Below are 19,623 nucleotides of genomic sequence, written 5' to 3' on the forward strand. Positions count from 1 at the left end.
AATATCTGCGGTCACATAATTTGTAGTGAACATTGTATTGGATAAAGCTGGCACCAGCCCAGTTAATTTGCAGAAATTGGGTGTCCAAGTCTGCTGCAAAATTGGAAGCACGAGTTTGATTGGTAAAGCAGCGTTGCATCACTTATAACAGGTGAGCAATCCCACATTAAAGGGGCCCTGAAAACAGCGTCTGAGGAGAGCGCATAAACTCGCTCACTCACTATATTCTCACGTCATGAACACCTGAGCCAAATAATACACTCCTACATGCAGCAGAGAACGCACAATCGTGCGCGAAAGTTGGCGAGCCCTTTGCAGCGATTTTTTCATGCTCGCGCCCTCCCCCGTCGCGCTTTTCTGTGTAATCGTGTTCAGAGACTGCTGTTGGTTAGATTTTTCCAGGCGTCACACAAGTCCCATGGCCGCAGCCAGTCAGCAGCGTCCCTCCAGCGGGTCAGGAAGCCAACCTTTGAGTGTGCAAAACGTGATGAGAGGAGAGGGAAAGGCGCAAAGGCGCTGAAATTCAAAATTTGGCTACAGATAACTCAGCTTCTACAAAACGCGGTTACAAAATTCTTGCTGCAGGATTTTCGTGAACCGGCGTCCTTTGACATCCCACGAATTCCACACCTTTATTGCGAGAGCCTTTATGTAGCACGAGGCTTAATCGAACCCTTCAGTGTTTCACGCAGACAGCAGGGGCGCGCACGGCACGGTGTCACGCCTCACAAAGGTTGGCGTTAGACGCGTTCATATCGTGTCGGCGCCGACACAAAGCGTAGCTCCTATTTCATGCACCACATGCCCGAACTGGCCAGAAGGAATGCGTGCGTAGTCATCACAACCGACTGCTGCATTTCTGCACACGCACCACAGACCGCCTAATAATGTGACGTATCAGACCTTGGCCGCCGAGAATGTCTCAGTGGAAAGGCGCTTGTGAACAGCGAAAACCTTTGCCGATCATCAAATTATATCGAGAGAGATGTGCAACCATGTTCCGCGGGCATCGACATTAGCGTGATCGAATATTGATGTCCCCCCGTATAGAACAAAAAAAATGAGAGAATGTTTGCCTAAATTCTATAAACGTTAGAAAGCAGCATTGTATGAACGTTGGCTTGTCCGTTACTTTACTGTTTGCTTATCATGCTGTTTTTCATGTCGTACTATGATTGTGTATGTACACTTTTACCGACATGAAGCACACGTGTGAGATATGGTTGCGGTTTATATACCAACAGACGACGCACCACGACTGAAACGCCGCGGTGTGGGCGGGTGTATCGGCCAAGCAGGGGTGCTAGGAGTGTAAACAACATTGTGGGACTTGTTGCCTCTACACAGGTAACGGTAGCACCATCGGTAGAGATGGCACAAACCCACAAACATCGCAAGACCTTGCTCGGGATTCACCCATTGAAATAGTGCTTTCATACTAATAATCATTAAATGTCATCCACAGCTCTGTTTAGTGCAATGGTAACGAATGTAGGGTGCTGCAAGCAATTGAATGTTTCGAGCTTAACATTTTTCGTTTCGCTTCGATTTCGGATTATTCGAAAACATGGTTATTTCGAATATTTCCAACGGTCCCATGGGCTTTGAATTAACTAGTGTTTACTGCATTTTCAAAATGCAGAAAAAGGAGTGCTGCAACTACGAATGTTACAACGGCTCGAGTGGTGGTGAAACAAAGAGCCTTTCTTTGTGGCTTTATACAAAGCATTTATTAGACTATTTTATACATTTTTTTACAGGGAAGCTTTTGTACTTTTTTTGCCTTTCTCTCACAGGACACACCACACACCAGTGCACAAAGGCAGTGCAGCAACATTGCATTTTCACATCCTTCAACAGGCAACGTTGAGAACACACAACATTTACAGCAGCAGCTTGCAAGAACAACAAAATATGGAACGCATCCAAGGATGACCTTTGCCACTTCAAAGCGATGATCACGTGCTTCGACCATTTTATGGCCACCAAACTGCCCGTTTATGTGAGCAGTTTTGCCTTTGCATATTCAACCTTTCCAGGCTTACATTTTGAAAATAATGCTCAAGTGCTCCTATGACTCCGTTTGCTCAATCTGCTCTATTTTTTTTTTTCCGGACATGACACAGAATCTCAACAATGTTAACACCGTGCAGAAGCAATAAACTGTGTACTGGAATTAATTTTCCATGGAAGCTCAGCAAAAATACATGCATAGCTGACCTGACAGCGCACCGCTGTCGTGCATCGCACAGGCATTGTCATAGAAGCAGTTAAGCAGCATCAAGACAGTCACTAGCCTTCGCAAAAATCATCAAATGAGAACATTTAGTGTTCAAGTGACCCACTCGGCACTGTGTTGCTCATCAATTGTTTGCATCAAGGATCCTTTCAAAGAGTCGAGCACTGTGTTTGTGGTGACACACACCCCTTTGAGAACAGTGACATTGTCGAATACAATAGGAATCTTAGCATAACCAGTATTGCATCGAGAATTAGCAATATTACATCAACTATGCGTTTTGTTCAATACACAAAATAAGTGCTAATGCCATCAATCTGGTGTTCTCAGTGTACTTGATACAAACGTATTCTGGAAGCGTGACGACAGCAAATGTGGCCAGAGTTTTTAAATCTCACCTCAGTGGCATGCACCCAGAAATGCACCTTGATGCGCGAATTCCAGAACCAGACGAACCTTACACATGAGACGAGATCGATCCATGATCATATGAAACTTGCACACAAGTTCACAAAACCTTTTCACCGGCAAACGCAACGGCAAGCTGCTTGGCTGCAATGCACAACTCAGAACTTTGTGGCAAGTGGACTTCCTTTTGTGTGGGTGCGCTTTCATAGGTCCCACTTCACACAACAGGACAAAGAACAAAATTATCACACTAACGAGGAGGTAGGATTAAGAAAAAGGGAACCTACAAGCCCTGAAACCGGGAGAAGTAAAATAAGCACAATATTCAGGAGAATTCTATTAATACAAGATGAAAAGAGCTCACAATCAACCCACTCTTTTTTTGTTTTGTTTTTTCCCCACAATATTATGCGTTTCACGAATGCATTTTGCATAACACAGGTACGTGCAACCCTGTTCCTGCACCCATTTCAGCAAAGTTTTCCGTAATGCTGCTAACGATATATCACAGCCTGCAGTCTCAGAATGCATGCCCAGTTACGCAGAACAGTGCGGCACTTAGATGTATTGGGATTCTGGTATGCTGCAGCTTAAGCTGAGACTATTCCTTCACTTTTTTTTTTTTTTTCTGGAAAGTTCTCTGCAAATATCAAGCTCCCTTTTTACCGGACACCATTTGCATGCGGCAGTCACCATAGCTCAAATCCGCAACCTTTACAGAACACACACATACTTTTGTACCTGACACGAAGCACCACAACAGTCACAGGTACTATATTTACAGTGAAACACAAAGAAGCACTCTGAAATAAAAACACTGCCCTAACCAAGCTGGTGTACAGTTGAGGACCTAGCCCTGATGTCTATAGAAGCTGTTTGTACCAAATGCCTCTTTAAAGGATAAAAGTAAACATATACGTCTTTTACTGTCTCTCCTACTCTCTAAACAGAAAAGAGTAAGCTTTCCTTACTCTCGTTTTACGTCGTGTACTATCTATTTACAAAAATAAAAAAGTGAAAAGATTAACCGAGCACAATGATTCCCGTCAACCTTGCTGTTGTCCAGGCTACAGATTCCACTTCCAACCCAAGCTGTCTTTTCTGGGGTGTACCCAAAAAGAATGATGAACAAGGATAGAAAAGAAAAAAAGTCGTCCACTTAACTCTCAACAGACTACACAGTGATAAACATAAAAATATCGGCAACAATGCGTGCCTTCATCAGATCTCTAAAGAGAAACTGCACTGGGCAGGTATGACCCAATACGAAGGAGTAATACAACTTGCACAAAAAAAAAAAGAAATAGGAAAGAAATTGCACGGTTTTATAAACACAAAAGTGTACTCATTTGCATTTCGTTTGCATTTGCATTCTCTCTTTGCGACTTGCATCATGGAAAGACTAGAAGAGCATGCTGTCAAAACCCACACTAACAGCACACATGCTGCTGAAGAAGAGTGGCTGGCCGATGAAAATGGAAGATGTGCACGACAGCAGTCATCACAATAGGCTAGTGATAAACAAAAGCTGTGCTAACATTTCGACAAAGTACAGCACTTGCTGTGCACTGCATGCCTGCAGTTTTTAAAAACATAAGCAATAGCTATGCTTACAGTTATGAGTGTTTTTTTAATGATAGATCGGACACCAGGTCGCAGCACAGATGACATCAGAAACTTCTGCCGTGACACAAGCAATGTTGAAGAATGAACAGAAATAACGGACATTGGTTATCCACGGGCAAACAAGAAAAAAAAAAGACTGCAGTTTCTATGCATGAAAGGTTTAATGCCTGACCAAAGTGCAGATGTTAGACTGAAGAAGAAAGCATGTGAATGACGGCAGTGTCGACTTGATCTGGAGACTGTCAAATGAGTGGCTAGCTGCGTCAATGTGGAAGTCAAGATGGCGAGAAGTCAAACAGTTGCCTGAGGACATTCTGCAAAGATGCCACTACCAACCTGAAACTACTGCTTCAAGAATGGAATTTCAGAGGCCACTAATACAGAAGAAAAACATACTGCACACTCAAGGTGCTTGCTTTCAACCAGATAAAAATACAAGAAGAGTATCTGAACACCACCATCAAGAGAAATTTCAACAAATGAGGAAAAAGTTCTCCAGACTAAGCGCATTAAGCAGGAAGCCAGCAATAAAAGTGCAGAGTCAGAAAACCCTTCCTTCAATTTGCACTTCACGATGAAGGCATGAAAATTTTCTTCTTTCTCGATCAAAATTCACTCTCTCAATATGTAATACTACCAATAATAATAGTAACGCAACAACTAACAGTCCTAAAGGAACACCGGCAAGAAATCCTACCTGCAGGATGCACACTGTCAGGCTATTTTGCTTAAACGCATTTGCATCCACAGAGCAACGCAAAACAAAGACAGCCATGAACAACTGCACCAATTCCACCTTTCTGTCATGCACAGTTGTCACTGTTTTGGGTTGATCTCCAAGTACCAGTTTACAGGTTTATAAAAGTGCACAAATAAACGAGAACTTCGTGCTTGAGGTATGCATTGGGGTCATGCACTTCGAACTAGCATGTAGTACAATGGGGATTGTAAAAACTTAAACGGGATATCTATAAAGAGGAAGAGACTTGAAGTCTGGGAAGGGTAAAGAATCAAGTTCACTGGTGCAAACTTCTGAAGGATAGACTAGATATTACCTTTACCAGTGTCAGCATGCCACAAAAGTGAGGAAAGTGCCACGAAAAAAATACAAATGAGTAACGTGACAGTGCTGTTTACATATTCTTGAAAGCAATAAAAAAGAACTCCTCTTGTACAGGCCTCCTCTCGTACAAAAAAAAAAGTTAAGTAGAACAAATCATTTTTAAAAAACATCTTTGTTGTCGATACTGTGGGTGTTTTATCAGTTCATAGCTTCAGTTCACCTGCAATTCTACATTCATAAGCTTATGGGTCTAAAGAAACGAGCCAGGTATTCACTATCACTATTCACTCCCTTTCTGATATTACGTTAATCTCACAAGCAGAAACCGGTCTTCACAGTAATCACAAGTTTCTCAAAAATCCTCGAACATGCACTCCTGCGAGTCATCTGCACCACACACATGGCTGAAACTGTTTCATCACACGGTACTCCATCACTAAGCAAAGCTGATCAACGCACAGCCAGTCACTCAGTCACTGCTCTGCATCTGTACTATCACTTCGGTTCATGACTGCAATCGCATGTGGAAGCGGGCTATCATCAAGTGGCCTCAACCACATGCACTACACAGCACAGAGCTGACGTTATCACTATTTTCTCACTCTCAAAACTCTTGGAAACACGGCAACCATTTGGCACACACTGTAACAACACGCAGTGTTTCGTCAGCAGTGATCGGGAAGGGAATGAGACAGGCTTCCGATTGCAGCCACGATGTCGATGGGACAAGAAATTTCACGTCGGAGTGATGCACAGAACAAGAACCTACACATGCACTCTCCTTCACTTTGCCGTCCTTTGTTTTGCAACGTTATTTAGAAGAAATGAGGGCTTAGGTAATAAAAATTTAAAAAGGTGCAAAAGTTCTGAATTGCTTGTTCCTGCGTGCAGAGAGGGCATCCGAGAATTTGAAATACGAGTTCGGAAAACAGCTTCTTGAGAGATCTTGAATGCACTGCTATTTTATCTTAGTATGTCCGTCGTTTTTTGAATCTACTTGCACACAAGCTTCCGGCCTAAGCCCAAGCTTCTGGTTTTCCTGTCTACATAATGGAAGTGTTCCCCATTCACCTTTCTATCTCGCAGCCATTTGTCTTATTGACCTGTCACACCTATGCATAGGACGATCAGTGCTAACAGCTTATTAACGATCTGCATTTTCCTTCGGAAACTTGACCTCGAAATGCTCTTTGGCACACCTGAATTCAAGCACACTTGTCGAGAACTATGAGCAGTCCAAAACCCAACACAGAGCCATGTCAAGCCACAACCTTCGCAAGGTGTGGGCCACTACTATACTGCAATTGCCTCGGAATGTTTCCATACATAAATATCCCCTGCAAAAACTGATCAAGACAAGACACAAGGTTATCTGGCTAAGTGCCCACTAGTTGCACTTAATTTTGTGCTCATGACTTATATCACCGGTCCTTGCACATCAACATTATTATCAGTCAAGAGTTGCCTCTAGAATCCACAAACACTTGCTTTTGGTGTCAACACAAAATATGCATACAACCACCATCCGACATGTTGAAAATATGCGGCATGTCCTTCAAGACGAGAGCAGTGCAGTGACAGTACGACAAAGTGATTCGTAGCTATTCACTCAGAAGCTGCAAGATACCAGTACCACCAGGCTGTGCATATCAACCAGGGGTTCATTACACCAGCGATAGAGGATGGCAGTGTTTGGTGCATCCAGCCTTTAGCAGATGTGTGCCTGAAACAAGAACACAAGCCAGATCCCCCGGGAAAGGCAAATAAAAAAAAAAGACAACAGGGAAGGAGCTAACAAAAAAAAAGGAATATGAAGAAAACGAAAAAGGAAGGACCAGGTTTGATATGTTAATCCCTTGACACCGAGAAACTAATCACGAGGCATTGCTGTTTCTGACGCACAGCATCGGAACAGTGAAAAAAACTGGCCCAGAGCCTTGGAACAACACCTGAATTATACACTCGCTTGACCACACTAAGCAGTGGTATTGTAAAGAATTTCTGAGTATTGCGTTATCCTGCCCTAAATATAGCAGCAGCATTTCCCATTTCATTTCCTGCCAACGATGAGCCCACAAAAATCTTACATTGTGCCCTGTTCGTTGAATAAGAAACCTCACTTTTGACGCTCCTATGCACAATAACTGACAAGCTGTAATGCAGAATATGCCAGCTGTGGGGTTTCACAAACAGGTCAGTCCTGCAAATTATCGCGATGAAACAGCGGACCTGTAATCAAAATTACGGAGAACAGTACGAAAATGCGAAAGCTTCAAGGCAGTTTGTTTCAGCCCAAAGTCGCGCTCACCAGCCATCAAATAACAACATCCTGTCCCACTTGTTCATTACGTAAGCTGAATCAGAACCTATCTTCTATATAAAGTTTGAAATGACGGAGCACACTTGTCCACGATACGGCAGTTATTCCACAAATAAGCTATGCGCTCCTCTGAAGTTGCGTGCATGGGTTTGGAGCAACAGCAGGAATGAAAATGTGCGTGCAGATAGGAGTTAGCAGTACCAGATTCATAAGTGCCTAAAGACAACCTGTGCACACTTTTCCCAACATGCACAATTTGTGGCACCAGCAACCAAGGCAGTTCAAATGGCCTCTCAGTCAAAACCAAGTAAGAGTGAAATAGAGAAATATTAGTGGCTGCAGGCACATAGAAAAAGCAGAAAAACTGCAAGCTCCTTCTCGGACTCACAATGACAGAGTCATCTAATGAGTATGAAAAAAATTACGCGCACCACCGGTGAGTAATTGCAGACAAATTGCACAGACAGCCTACTGTAAAAGGTTTTGGAATAACGGAGATGCATAAAAGCTGATTCTTCTCAGAGCTAATACGCACGTGCAGAAAGCTGGAAGAGTAGTTTTCCCACCTTGGCGTTGTGACTAAGTGAGTGCATCCTTAATTTTTCAGTTCAGCACAAAGGCTGTTCTGAAGATTCATATCTACTCACAAGTAGAAACTGCTGACAGTGCGAGTAGCGCCAGAAAAAACAAGTTGTTCCTGAAAGGGCTTTCAGGCCCTGTTGATTACAATCATTTAAAAAATAAATGACAAAAATGGCTCCCTGAAAAATGTACACCTAACGACATTGCTCCTTGGGAGCCATATTCGCTCATTTGTACCTCAACAAAAAAGCATAACCAATGAGACCGAAAGACAAAATGTACAGAGAGAGGATGAGCTTAACCTCTTATTCAATTACAGAACACCATTCTGTCCATCAATAATTGAACGCAAAACGTTTAGTACACTAATCAGGCAATAAAAAAACTAATGAATTCCTGCATGCGAAAGCCACAGCCCAGCTGCGAGAGGCCCACCATGGTTCAGGATTTTGCGTTAATTTCATTTAAATACACAATTTTTACGAGGGGGAGGAGGGTCCTGTGGTACAGTTGAGACTATTCAGGAAATTAAATTTCAATGTCTGGTACATCCTCCTTATTCACCAGACCTCGCTCCTGATGACTTTCATCTGTTCGGTGCACTCAAAGAAGCAATGGGAGGCCGGCATCTCAGAAGTGACGAAGAGATGAAAACCACGGTACACGACTGGCTACACACACGACTGAAAGAATTCTTTCATCGCGGTATCTATGCACTTCCGAAGCGAAGGAATACGCGCATTCAACGTTAGGGAGACTACGTCGAAACATGACATGGAATTTTTGTTCCTTTTTACAATTACAAAAATTATAGTACGTTTAAGGTTTTTAATTTAAAACACCCTCGTAAATCAGCGCTTAAACATCGAGCATTTTCATGTTTCGCTTCCACTGGAACACTGCCAGTGCTGTGAGGTGTTAAGACCCCAACCTTGTAAGAAGAACAGACCACAGCCATTGAGCATAGGAGATGCGTGAGCTACTCCCCTTCCCAAAAAGCAAGCATAACAAAGGTACAAACAAGTACAAACAAAACAAAATAATGAAAAGGAAAAACGGGATGCAACTGAGATGGAGAGAGAAGCGAGGAAGTGAGGCAGTCCCCAGTTTCTCGCGAGAATTACGACGACTCCCCGTACCTTTGTACGGCTCTTAGACGACTACAATGGCAGCGTGGCATCGGCTCAGTGGCATGGGGGTCGCCTTGGACCACATGCTGACCTCAGGGTCGTAGGCCTCGGCAGAGTCCAGCGTCAGGGGCGGCCCACCATTCACAAAGGGTCGTCGGCCGCCCATGACGAACAGCCGGCCGTTGACTCCAACCACCGATGGACCCACGCGGGGCACACTCATCAGAGGTAGCTCCGTCCAGCGGTTCTGCACAAACATTAACATTATCGGTGAGGCTAAGTGTCGATGGGGTCAGTGCATGTGTAAGGCTGTGCTTGTATTTTGCCGTTATTGTTGCTCTGATGTGCCATTATGTAAACGTGCGTGTGCTGTAATGTTGGGTCTTATACTGATGCCTGCACTTTTTTTCTTTTTGGTTGCTCCTGCCTGCAGTAGAAGCAATGTGGTGGTGCTTTTAGATAAATTAATAAATTAATAATTAAAAAGCCCACTGAAGGGTACAGGCTTTTTCCCGCTGATCTCTAACTAGAGCTCTGTGCTAAGCACTTCACGGACATTCATTTGTAATTTAGCTTTTGAACCTTCTGCTACACTGCGCGTAAATGCAATCGGTTTCAACGCAAGTGCTTTGACACACATTCAAGTTGGGATGCAGAAAACAACAGAAAGGAAAAGAAACAAAATAATATTGTGCAGAGATTAGAACGATGCTGTATAATTACGGTAATTACAGTAATAGTTTCTCAAAAATAAAAAAAAATCTATTTCAGATCATTTTCTAATCTCTGCTCTCCAACCTACTCTTTGCAGGCCTCGGGTATGTTCCCCATCTCTTGGGATCCTGTGTGGCTGCTAAATTTCTTACAAGCCATCAGAAGACTGACAAGTGTCTAAGGTAACAGTTTCGGTAAAATGAATAAACTTCAAAAACCTCAAGTAATTGCCCTTTAGAAGCTTAGATGTGTTCTCTCTCTTTAGGAAAAATAAATAAAAAATTGGGAAATCTTGTCTGGGATCCGTGCTGAACCACTCACCTCTTCGATAGAGTAGCGCTCCACCGAGCTGAGGCCCGAGCTGAGGCCCGAGGAGATGTCGCAACTGCCACCCACTGCATAGATGTGGTCATGCAGGACTGCAACACCCACGTAGGCGCGGCGCCTCCGCAGCGGAGCCAGCGTCTGCCACTCCTTCGTGACCGGGTTGAAAGACTCAACCAGTGCCAGCTCACAGTTGAGCTCATTGTAGCCACCAATGACGTAGATGAGCCCTACAGAGAAGTCGCACATTCATCATTTCAGTACACTCCCCCTAGCAGTGTGTTGTACATGCTAGGATCATCAAACACTGAACAACATAAAGGCTAACTGCACGCAGCAACAACGAGAAATGACATTCAGATGATTAGGGTCCTCAAATTTTGTGCGTGTTCTGTACAGTGATTAATGAGCTTGCTGTGTTTTGCTCTTATATCTTTCATTAAGTAATACCATTAAATTTAAAACTTAGTTTGGGCACGTACTAATGCAAAACAAATGCAATTCACATTTTCGGAACCTGCGCGCAAAAGTGGACAAAGATGAACTGAAAAGGTTCATAACACCAACAAAAAAAAGACAGCAATTAGCCAGAAGCAAAGCAGCCATTTGTGACAAAAACGAACGCATATTTGGAAAGCCATCGTGCCATCGAAGGATCAAGATCGAGAGCCAATCCTGAGAATGAGCCCTTTCAAAAGAAAGACAGCAGGACAAGGTGCAGTGTGTCTGTTGCTGCCATTTCTTTACTCCAGGCTACAGCAAAAGGCACACATATTTTTACCCAATTTGCAGCCACAAGTTCATGAAAACCAAAACGCTTGCTTTCAACATCGCTGGCTTGTAAGTGAACGTTTTGTGACTGCCATCGTCTGCATGGGGCATTACCTTCGTGGGCAAGCACCCCGACGGCGTAGCGCCCAGCCGTCATACGGCTGACGATCTGCCACGTGTCCGCCTCGGGGTCATACTTCTCGACAGTGTCGCCGAGCTCAGCGCCCACCCAGCCGCCTATTGCATACAGGCAGCCATCCAGGGCACACATGCCTGCACATGCAAAAACGGAGCATGGAGAAAAAAAGTGTTAACCAGCCGGCCCATCACCAAATGCGTGGAGCATGAAAGAATTGCTTTCTACAGTGTCCACAACAACCGCTGGACACAGCCAGTGCATCGAGTCAAAACAGAGCAGCAGTTGCTGTGACCACACCTGATAACTAACAACACTATACCAGCGTACAGTAGATTCCCCTTTAACTACCGCTGAAGCTGGACTCTTGCAAAAAGTCTAAATCACACAATCCGTCTGAAAAATGGAACAAAATTCTCGACGGCCCCGACCTACTGGCCAAGGAGCAGCATAAAGGGCACAGCGCAGTGTGTTTTCACAGCTGTCAATCAACGCTCACCCATCATGCAGCGAGGCTGCACCATTGGTGCAATGGCATCCCACCGGTTGGCCACGGGGTCGAACACCTCAGCGCAATCCAGGATGAGGCAGTCACTCTCGCCACCGGCCACATAGACAAGCTGGTTGAGAGCAGCTGCGCCAAGCCCCGACCGCGGGTGCGACATGGGGGCCAACGCAGTCCACTGCGACCGGGCTGGGTCGAAGCAGTCCACACTGGCCAGGCTGTAGCCCTCACCAAAGCGCATGCCGGGGTGCCGGTGAGAGCCACCCAGCAGGTAGACGCTCTTGCGCGCGCACATGCGTGGCTGCTGCTGAACGTCCACCACCTGAACCTGCACGTGGAACAGGTGCAACGTACAGAGCTTGGATCATAAATGATGAGTACGAATAATGAGAATCAGTCAGGACGAGCCATGGGGATGATAGGGATGGGAATGATTTTAGGGAACAATGGGGATATCGATAATTTAGGGAATTGTGGGGCGAAGAAAGCGGATGAGATGAAATATGGGAATGGGGATGAATCATGTGACCAATGGGGATAGAGGTGAACTTGGGGATGAACTGTGGGGTTCGGAATAAGCCACAGGAACGGGGGTGCAATAATTGGGATGAGACTGAACCATGCAAACTATGGGTAGAGAGGTAAACCATGGGGACAATGGTGAACCGTATGAACGATGGAGATTAAACAATAGGGAGTAACTATGGGACTGCACTTACATAGCAGATGGATATTTTCAGGGGGGCCTACACTAGGCCCCACCCACCTGGCTGCTCTTGCTGTCGATGCACAGTCGCCGGTCTGGCTTGAGGTCTTGCATGAGCTTGAGTAGGGCCTCGCGCAGCTCCGCATCAGGGCAGGCATCAGCGTATTGCTCCAGCTGCTTGCGCGAGATCACTGGGAACCGGATGGCCTCGAGCACGTCAAAGAAGAGCGGCCTCCGTTGTTCCACATTGTGCAAGATCCACTTCATAGTGGCCTCGAATACCTGCACAGTACGGCTTCCTTGATTCTCCACAATGCCAGATATCAAAGTGACAAAAAAAAAATGTGAAAAAAGCTCTAACTCAAACAGCTTGATGTAGAGTCATTCAGAAATGTAACACAATTAGGCATATACAGCACTGTATGCCACCTGTTGATGTGACTTTTATCCAAAAAAGTTTTCAAGCACAAGATGGGAGAGCATCCATGCTGCTCACATGTATCGGGTCATCTTACCAAGCACGTACACTTCACCACTGCTTGTGTAGTACTCACCTGGAACTCGCTATCAATGCTGAGCCCCTCACTCTTGAGGAAGTGGCGCAGAGTCTCGGTGGGCAGCTCATAGAACTCCTCCTCATTGATGACCTCAGTGAAGCGGCGCTCGATGAAACGTTTCGCCTCCAGCTTCAGGTTCGTGCACGAGTGCATCTCAGCGAAGCGGAAGATGCCTGTGACAACATGGAGCCACTGTCACCCCACAAACGGCTTCATAATCCTACGCTTTGGGATAAGTGGTCCACAAATCACACCAACACAGCCCATTCAATACACACAATTCTGATTCATGTGCCATCTTTGAACTCTGTATAATACTGTCTAGCCAGGAAGCATTTGAATCAAACCAAATCACCTTAAAAAAGAAATTTATCTAGCTAGGAAAAAAATTGTTTCCATGAATGTGAACTTGAACCTACACAGCCTAAATGTTCCAGTACTACTCCTTTAGCGTTCTCAGCATTGCATACCAGGTTTGAAATGAACTGCACCATAATTGAACATGTTATGTTCATTGTACCTCCGATCAATGCATGCCCGTATGGAGCAGTCACCAAGGCAAAATTTACAACCAGATTTATACAAGAAACAGAACATTCCATAATAAAACAACAATTCTTGTCACTGAAGACCATAAAAATGCAATACACGCTATGATAATTCATCACAATGTTGTACAAAGTTTGCACTGACATCACAGTGGAACATTGGAACACAGTGGAACAGTGACATCATTTTTGGATCCAGAAAGCACAGCGAAAGCTTGGCCGTTTTCTAATCTGCTTATCGCTAACCAGTTCCCGCACACACTTCGGAAGCTAGCCTGTTCACTAAAAGATGGTGCCCGTGATGTCGCGTGCGAATCACCTACAACCCTGCTGTCGTCACAAACAACTCACCCACGCAGTTGCTAGGGTGCAGCTCCCTATGAAGGAAGTCACAGCAGGCCTGAACCACATCGACCAGCCTGAACATGTTGGAGGCAGCAAGCAGGTCCTGGCAGTTTTCACGAGTTATCAGGATCTCCCCTATTGCAAAGCAGAAGGACAAAACAGTGAGGTAAATGTCTATGAAACTACAAGCATTCGAAAGCCAAGGCTTAACACAGGCGTCACATGCAAAAAGGTCCACTGCCTCCTGAAAATGCAAGTCTTTGGTACGGTGTGCGCTGCACATTAAGTTCCTGCACATTCACAGATTGGAGTGTGTTTTAAAGGCTTCAAAGTATATACGGCAAGGGATGGGAAACACTAGTCAGGGTGGCAAGAGCACAGGAGTGGAGAGGGTTGTAATGGCTAGTGCAAGACAACGGTGATGAGCGCCACTAGGCCAGGCCTTTGCACTGCGCTGCACTTGTCTTTGCTGCTACTGGTAACGATTACAATGGTGACGACATTAAGCTTTGGGGGCAAATGCCGGTGCCTAGATTCATTCGGGCACTATGTCATCACCCCATATTGCCGATACATTTATAACGGCCAGCGCAGACAGGAAACCATGAATGCAATCGCTATTGTACTTAAACAATCGAAGCACACAGATGTTACACACTGTTCCAATGCAAGTAACATTTGCGAATTTGAAAAGTAAACACACTGAACAGCATGATTAGAATTTACTGAAGAAGCTTCTAAAATTGCCAACTACATTTGATCATCAGCTAAGTCCTAAGCAGCACTCGAGAATCTCTTAAACCTCCGAAAAGTAATCTACAGTGCATCAAATGCACAATGGCACCTCACAAATTAAATCCAGCACAGGAGAAAAATTTGTGCCAGACACTGTCTCCAGCAATGGCTATGCTAAATTATACAGCTTGAGAGAAGTCTTCCAACCACTATCAGAACAAATTATCTTTCAGTTGCCATCTAGTAGATTTAAATGAGACAATATAAGCACCCGCCACGGTGTCTCAGTGGCTTTGGCGTTCGGCTACTGATCCCAAGATCACAGGATCGAATCTCAGACACCATGGCCGTAGAAATGCCAGTCACACCCATGTGCTGTGCAATGTCAGCTCACGTTACGGAACCTCATGTGGTCTAAATTAATCCACAGCCCTCCATTGCGGCGTCCTCCTTCAAAGCCTATGAGTCGGCATTAAGTCCAAACATTTGAAAATTTTTCACGAATATGACGACTTGTGCACTCAATGAGTAGAACAACTACATTGAGCAATTTGATTGTGAAATTAATTGGAGATATTCAAATATTAGTGCTTTTACACTGTGCTGCTGAAGTATATTTCTAGTCATTTGCCCCTTTACCTAAAGTGACTTCTCAGTTTTTAGTGTTGTTCTTGAGCACATACATCAACATTTCAGTTGCAATGTTTTCCTTTTATTATCGTGCACTGCCTGCCCTTGTTCCTTGATGTAATATCATGACTGGCACTGTGGGTATTGCAATAAATAAATATAGCTTCCAGAAATTACCTTGCCTCCGTCCCTTTTACGCTGCTACCGTCATTAGGAATCTCACAAGCCCAAGATATTTGACAAGTGCAAATTTCAGACAGCAGCTGCCAAGCAAGCCCCCTTAAGTTCCACCAAGCCACTGGCACAAGTTGGCTTCATAGCTATGTGAAGCATGTAAAGGAAAGGTGATGACTAACTGCAAGACAGCTTGGTGTATACAAATAATTTAAAAACCAGCTTAGGTGCAGAGCTCAAAATAAGCTGCAGATTAGGTTTTGATTAATATTTAGAATCAACAGAAAAAACTGGTGCCAAATCGGAAAACACAAAGCAAGAAAGACTGGACAGGCGCCTGTCCAGTCTTTCTTGCTGTGTGTTGTCCGATTTGGCACCAGTTTTTTTTTTTTTTAATGATATGCAAACACGAGCTTCGATACAAAGCTTAGAGCGGAGGCATCAACAAAAACTTCAAAACTGTTCCCTACTTGAAGTGATACCAATGACGACTTACCTGTGTAGATGAACCCGAGCAGTTGATCGACAGTAGCTGCCGACGCACCTTGAATTTCTATCCTGTCTCGGTCAGTTTCCGAAAGTCCCGAATGGAACATGGCTGCAAAGTACGGGCAGCTGGCAGCCAGGACAACGCGGTGCAGTGCAAACTCTTGTCCACCCACACTCAGAGTCACATCACAGAACATCCCATTCTCACGGAGCTCACTCAGACTGCCCAACACTCGCGAGCCGTACTCGCGGCTGCGGAAGAGCTTTTGCTGACGATTGCCACCTCCGCCGTGCCTGCCGCTGCCGCCACTGCCACCGCTGTCGCGGTGGTGCCGGCGGCCCTTGGGCCGCCACATGGGATTCATGGGTCGTGGTGCAGAGGTCGACTGCCTGGGAAGATCACATCACAGTTCAAGCAACTGGACCCTTCAATACACCATGCCCATTTTAATGTAGAGAGTTGGGCAAGTCTGTTTCCACATAAAGCACATAAACTGCATACGAAACAAAGGACAGTACCAGAATACAGAACGAAGCACAAAGGACTGGTTTCTGGTGTCAGCTCTCATTGGTTTTTTTCTGCACCTTGCTTTAACATGTACAATGTGCTCACGTCCAGACTATGTGTGAAAAGCAAGCTTTTTCCTTTGTTCTACATAGCTGTGATGGATAGTGGCCATAAGAAATTTTCATTTTCAGTTTAGAAGTGACAATAGAGTTTGTGCTTGTGTCCAAATTGATTGTTTCTTTTCACTCTGGAGCTGCCTGTAGATTAAACTTGATAGGTGAGACAAGCAACCAAGCACAAGCATTGTCCCGTCTATATCTTCTGCTGCATTCAAGTGTTTTTTCACTTGTTTCCCCATGTCAAGTATAGTAAAGGGCTCTGGATTAACTTCGACCTTCGACTTCCTCGGTTTCTTTGAATATGCAAGCACATTGTGCTGCACCTGGATATCCGTTTTTAATTTCGCCTCCACTGAAATGCAGCCGCCACAGCTGGTATTCACAGACATGAAGTATTTAAAGTATGGCTCGTACATAAAAACACGTATATAAATGCACTGTTTATGAGGCAAGTAACCCACACATGAACCTGGCATATTTGTCCAGATGATCCTATTCTGCACTTTTTTTGCAAAGGTACATAAAGTATGGTGTCCTATGTAAGCAAAGAAATGCAAACAGGAGGTCTCAGTGTGATGTTTACCCTGCTGACAACAACGGCCACAAAGCCTTTTTTTGACGTAACAGCATCACTGCCACGGTAAACCAGAAGCCTCACAAATATCCCTGTTACTCAGTCACTCCTTCATGTAAGCAAAAAAAAACGAGGTCTGCTTTAATAAGCTCAAGTTCCGAAAGGTACAGTTGTGAACAGAGATTGAGCATTCATTTGTTAATTACTCTGTAATCATGTGTGACATGCAGTTTTCTCTGTAACTAGTTTTCCTCTTGGCTTATAATGTCGCGATCCAAGCGTCATTCTTAAATTCAGTGGCGAAATGACCAGATCTAAAATTCACAATTCTGTGCGAAAAATTAGTTCCTGTTCATACTGCCCACAGCTGTACACGTTAAGGGACTATAGACTACAGATTTTTGCTTGCGCATTTTCTTCTGTCAAACAATGCATCAGACATTAGAATACATGGGTTACCGTGTGGTATTTGCCTACAACCGTTAAATAATTTATAATTGAATTTCTTCTCTCGTGCTGTTTCAGTTTCATCGACCGAACTACGACTGTGACGTCAAGTTGATGTTTTGGTCACAAAATCCATTAGAAAAACTGTAATATAATCGCTGATATGTAGTTTTAATTCATTACGACATTTAATCCAGCCTCTTCTAAGACCTGGAATGACAAAAAATGGCCTGTCAGAGATTATATTACAGCTTTTCTAGTGGATCACGTGACCAAAACATCAACTTCACGACACATTTGTCATTCAGTCAATAACCGAAACTGAAATAGCGTCAAGAACATAATTCAATTATAAAATATTTAGCGGTCGTACAGGAATGCCACACGCTAACCCATTTATTCTAATGTGTAATGCATCGTTTGACAGATGAAATTAAGTGTCTATATAGTCCTTTAACGTGAACGGCGGATAATAAGTCCACCCAAGGGGACGTCAATGCCAATTCGTTATAACGCGACTGCAGTGACACAGCTATTGCACGGCAATTTCGGATGCGCCATAATATGACGTTCGATTAAGAACAAGCAAACTGGGTCACTTCATTTCAGGCCCTGCTTCGGCCCACGATATTCGAGACAGGCAGCGCCCAGTAACAAGCGCGCGCGGCCGCGCGGGAGCTCAAGCAGCAACAAAGAAACCGCTGAGAGCCAACAACCTCGACCTCACCAGCTGAGCTCTGTTTACGAAAGCGATGAATAAGGCAACACGTCGATGGCTCAGTTTCGCAAACGCCACAAACTAAAGACGCTGACGCGTACTTTTTTTAAACTGATTCCTTTGAGTGGTCGTCTAATTTGAGTTTCACAGCTACATGAGAAACTGCGCTCCACTGTTACCATGGTCAGCCCGAGTGTCACAACTGTTGCGAGTGGACTTCACCGAGCGCTCTAAAGAAATGCTAAAGCGGAGGAAACAACACCGCAGTACGATCGCCAACTGCTGAGGAAAATAAACAAGAAAATGTCACGGCCGACACAGCTCAACGGAATGAGCACTGTTGCTGTGCGGTGTTGTACTACACAGCACAAAGGCTCGCACTGCGTGAAACGAAAGCAGGTCAAAGTTCTCCAACACCTTTTCAGGGAATGCAGTTCGCGTAGGTGTTCACCCCGACTAATTTCGAGACTTCCATGGGCTTAGCGAGCAGGGTCGCCGAGGGCTGACAAACACAAAGCAGAGCTGAAGGTCGCTCGCAGTTACACAGCTGATTTGAGTGATAAACAATGCAATTCACAGAAGAGCGAAACGAACATAAACAGACCTCGGCGCTCGCTCACTACACGAGACAACGTCGCCCGATTATTAAAATAAACGGCTGGCTAACGCTGTCAGAATAAAAATGGGTACCTTCAGGTCGCTGGAAACTTGTGCTGGAAGTCACTGCACTCATTCGACGGGAAAATCCTAACACGAAACCGCGTCCAAGTTATTGCTCACTGTGTACAGCGGACGCCATGGCGGCCTACAGGTATGCCGGCTCCGTTGATTGGCTGAGTACTAGAGCACGTGACTGTCTTACTTTGTGAAAACTTTTTGGTTTTTTTTGCAATTTCAAACTCATCTAAATATGTAACCTGGAGCAAAAACAACCCACTTTTTTAATTTTGACAGTCCATCTAACAAGAAGTAATTCATAAAATGAAATGACGAAAACGAAACTGACAGGTGCGCGCGCGATACAAAGGCGTCATTCCCGTGCATTAAACGAAAGAATCAGGACTACACCTATAGCCGAGACGCCACAATTTATTCTAATAATCTAACCACCGTGACAGCTCTTCTGCTCTGGCGATGATATGGGACGGTGGTGCTGAAAGGATTCAACTCAGCCGTTTCGGATGGCTTTCCACACCCCTTGCTTGTTTTGATAGTCATAAATTAACGGAATCAGAATAGGGCCCTTGGTCATTTT

General features: G+C 44.6%; 1 protein-coding gene across 2 annotated transcripts; it reads right to left on the minus strand.

Annotated features, from left to right (window-relative positions):
* Positions 1-1,710: 1,710 nt before the first annotated feature.
* On the minus strand, positions 1,711-19,203 carry LOC144110822 (actin-binding protein IPP-like). Of its 2 annotated transcripts, none has more exons than XM_077643912.1 (9): positions 19,059-19,203; positions 16,010-16,392; positions 13,981-14,109; positions 13,079-13,254; positions 12,585-12,806; positions 11,813-12,146; positions 11,292-11,450; positions 10,404-10,636; positions 1,711-9,615 (listed from the first exon to the last, which is right to left on the minus strand). In XM_077643912.1, exons 2-9 carry the CDS (start codon positions 16,365-16,367, stop codon positions 9,391-9,393), a joined length of 1,836 nt encoding a protein of 611 aa, XP_077500038.1. In that variant the 5' UTR covers positions 16,368-16,392; positions 19,059-19,203; the 3' UTR covers positions 1,711-9,390. The 2 variants fall into 2 exon arrangements, with proteins under 2 accessions (XP_077500038.1, XP_077500039.1); XM_077643913.1 differs by lacking the exon at positions 19,059-19,203 and adding an exon at positions 18,679-18,797.
* Positions 19,204-19,623: the final 420 nt, after the last annotated feature.

This window comes from Amblyomma americanum, chromosome 11, assembly GCF_052857255.1.
Source record: "Amblyomma americanum isolate KBUSLIRL-KWMA chromosome 11, ASM5285725v1, whole genome shotgun sequence".
Taxonomy (NCBI): Eukaryota; Metazoa; Arthropoda; class Arachnida; order Ixodida; family Ixodidae; genus Amblyomma; species Amblyomma americanum.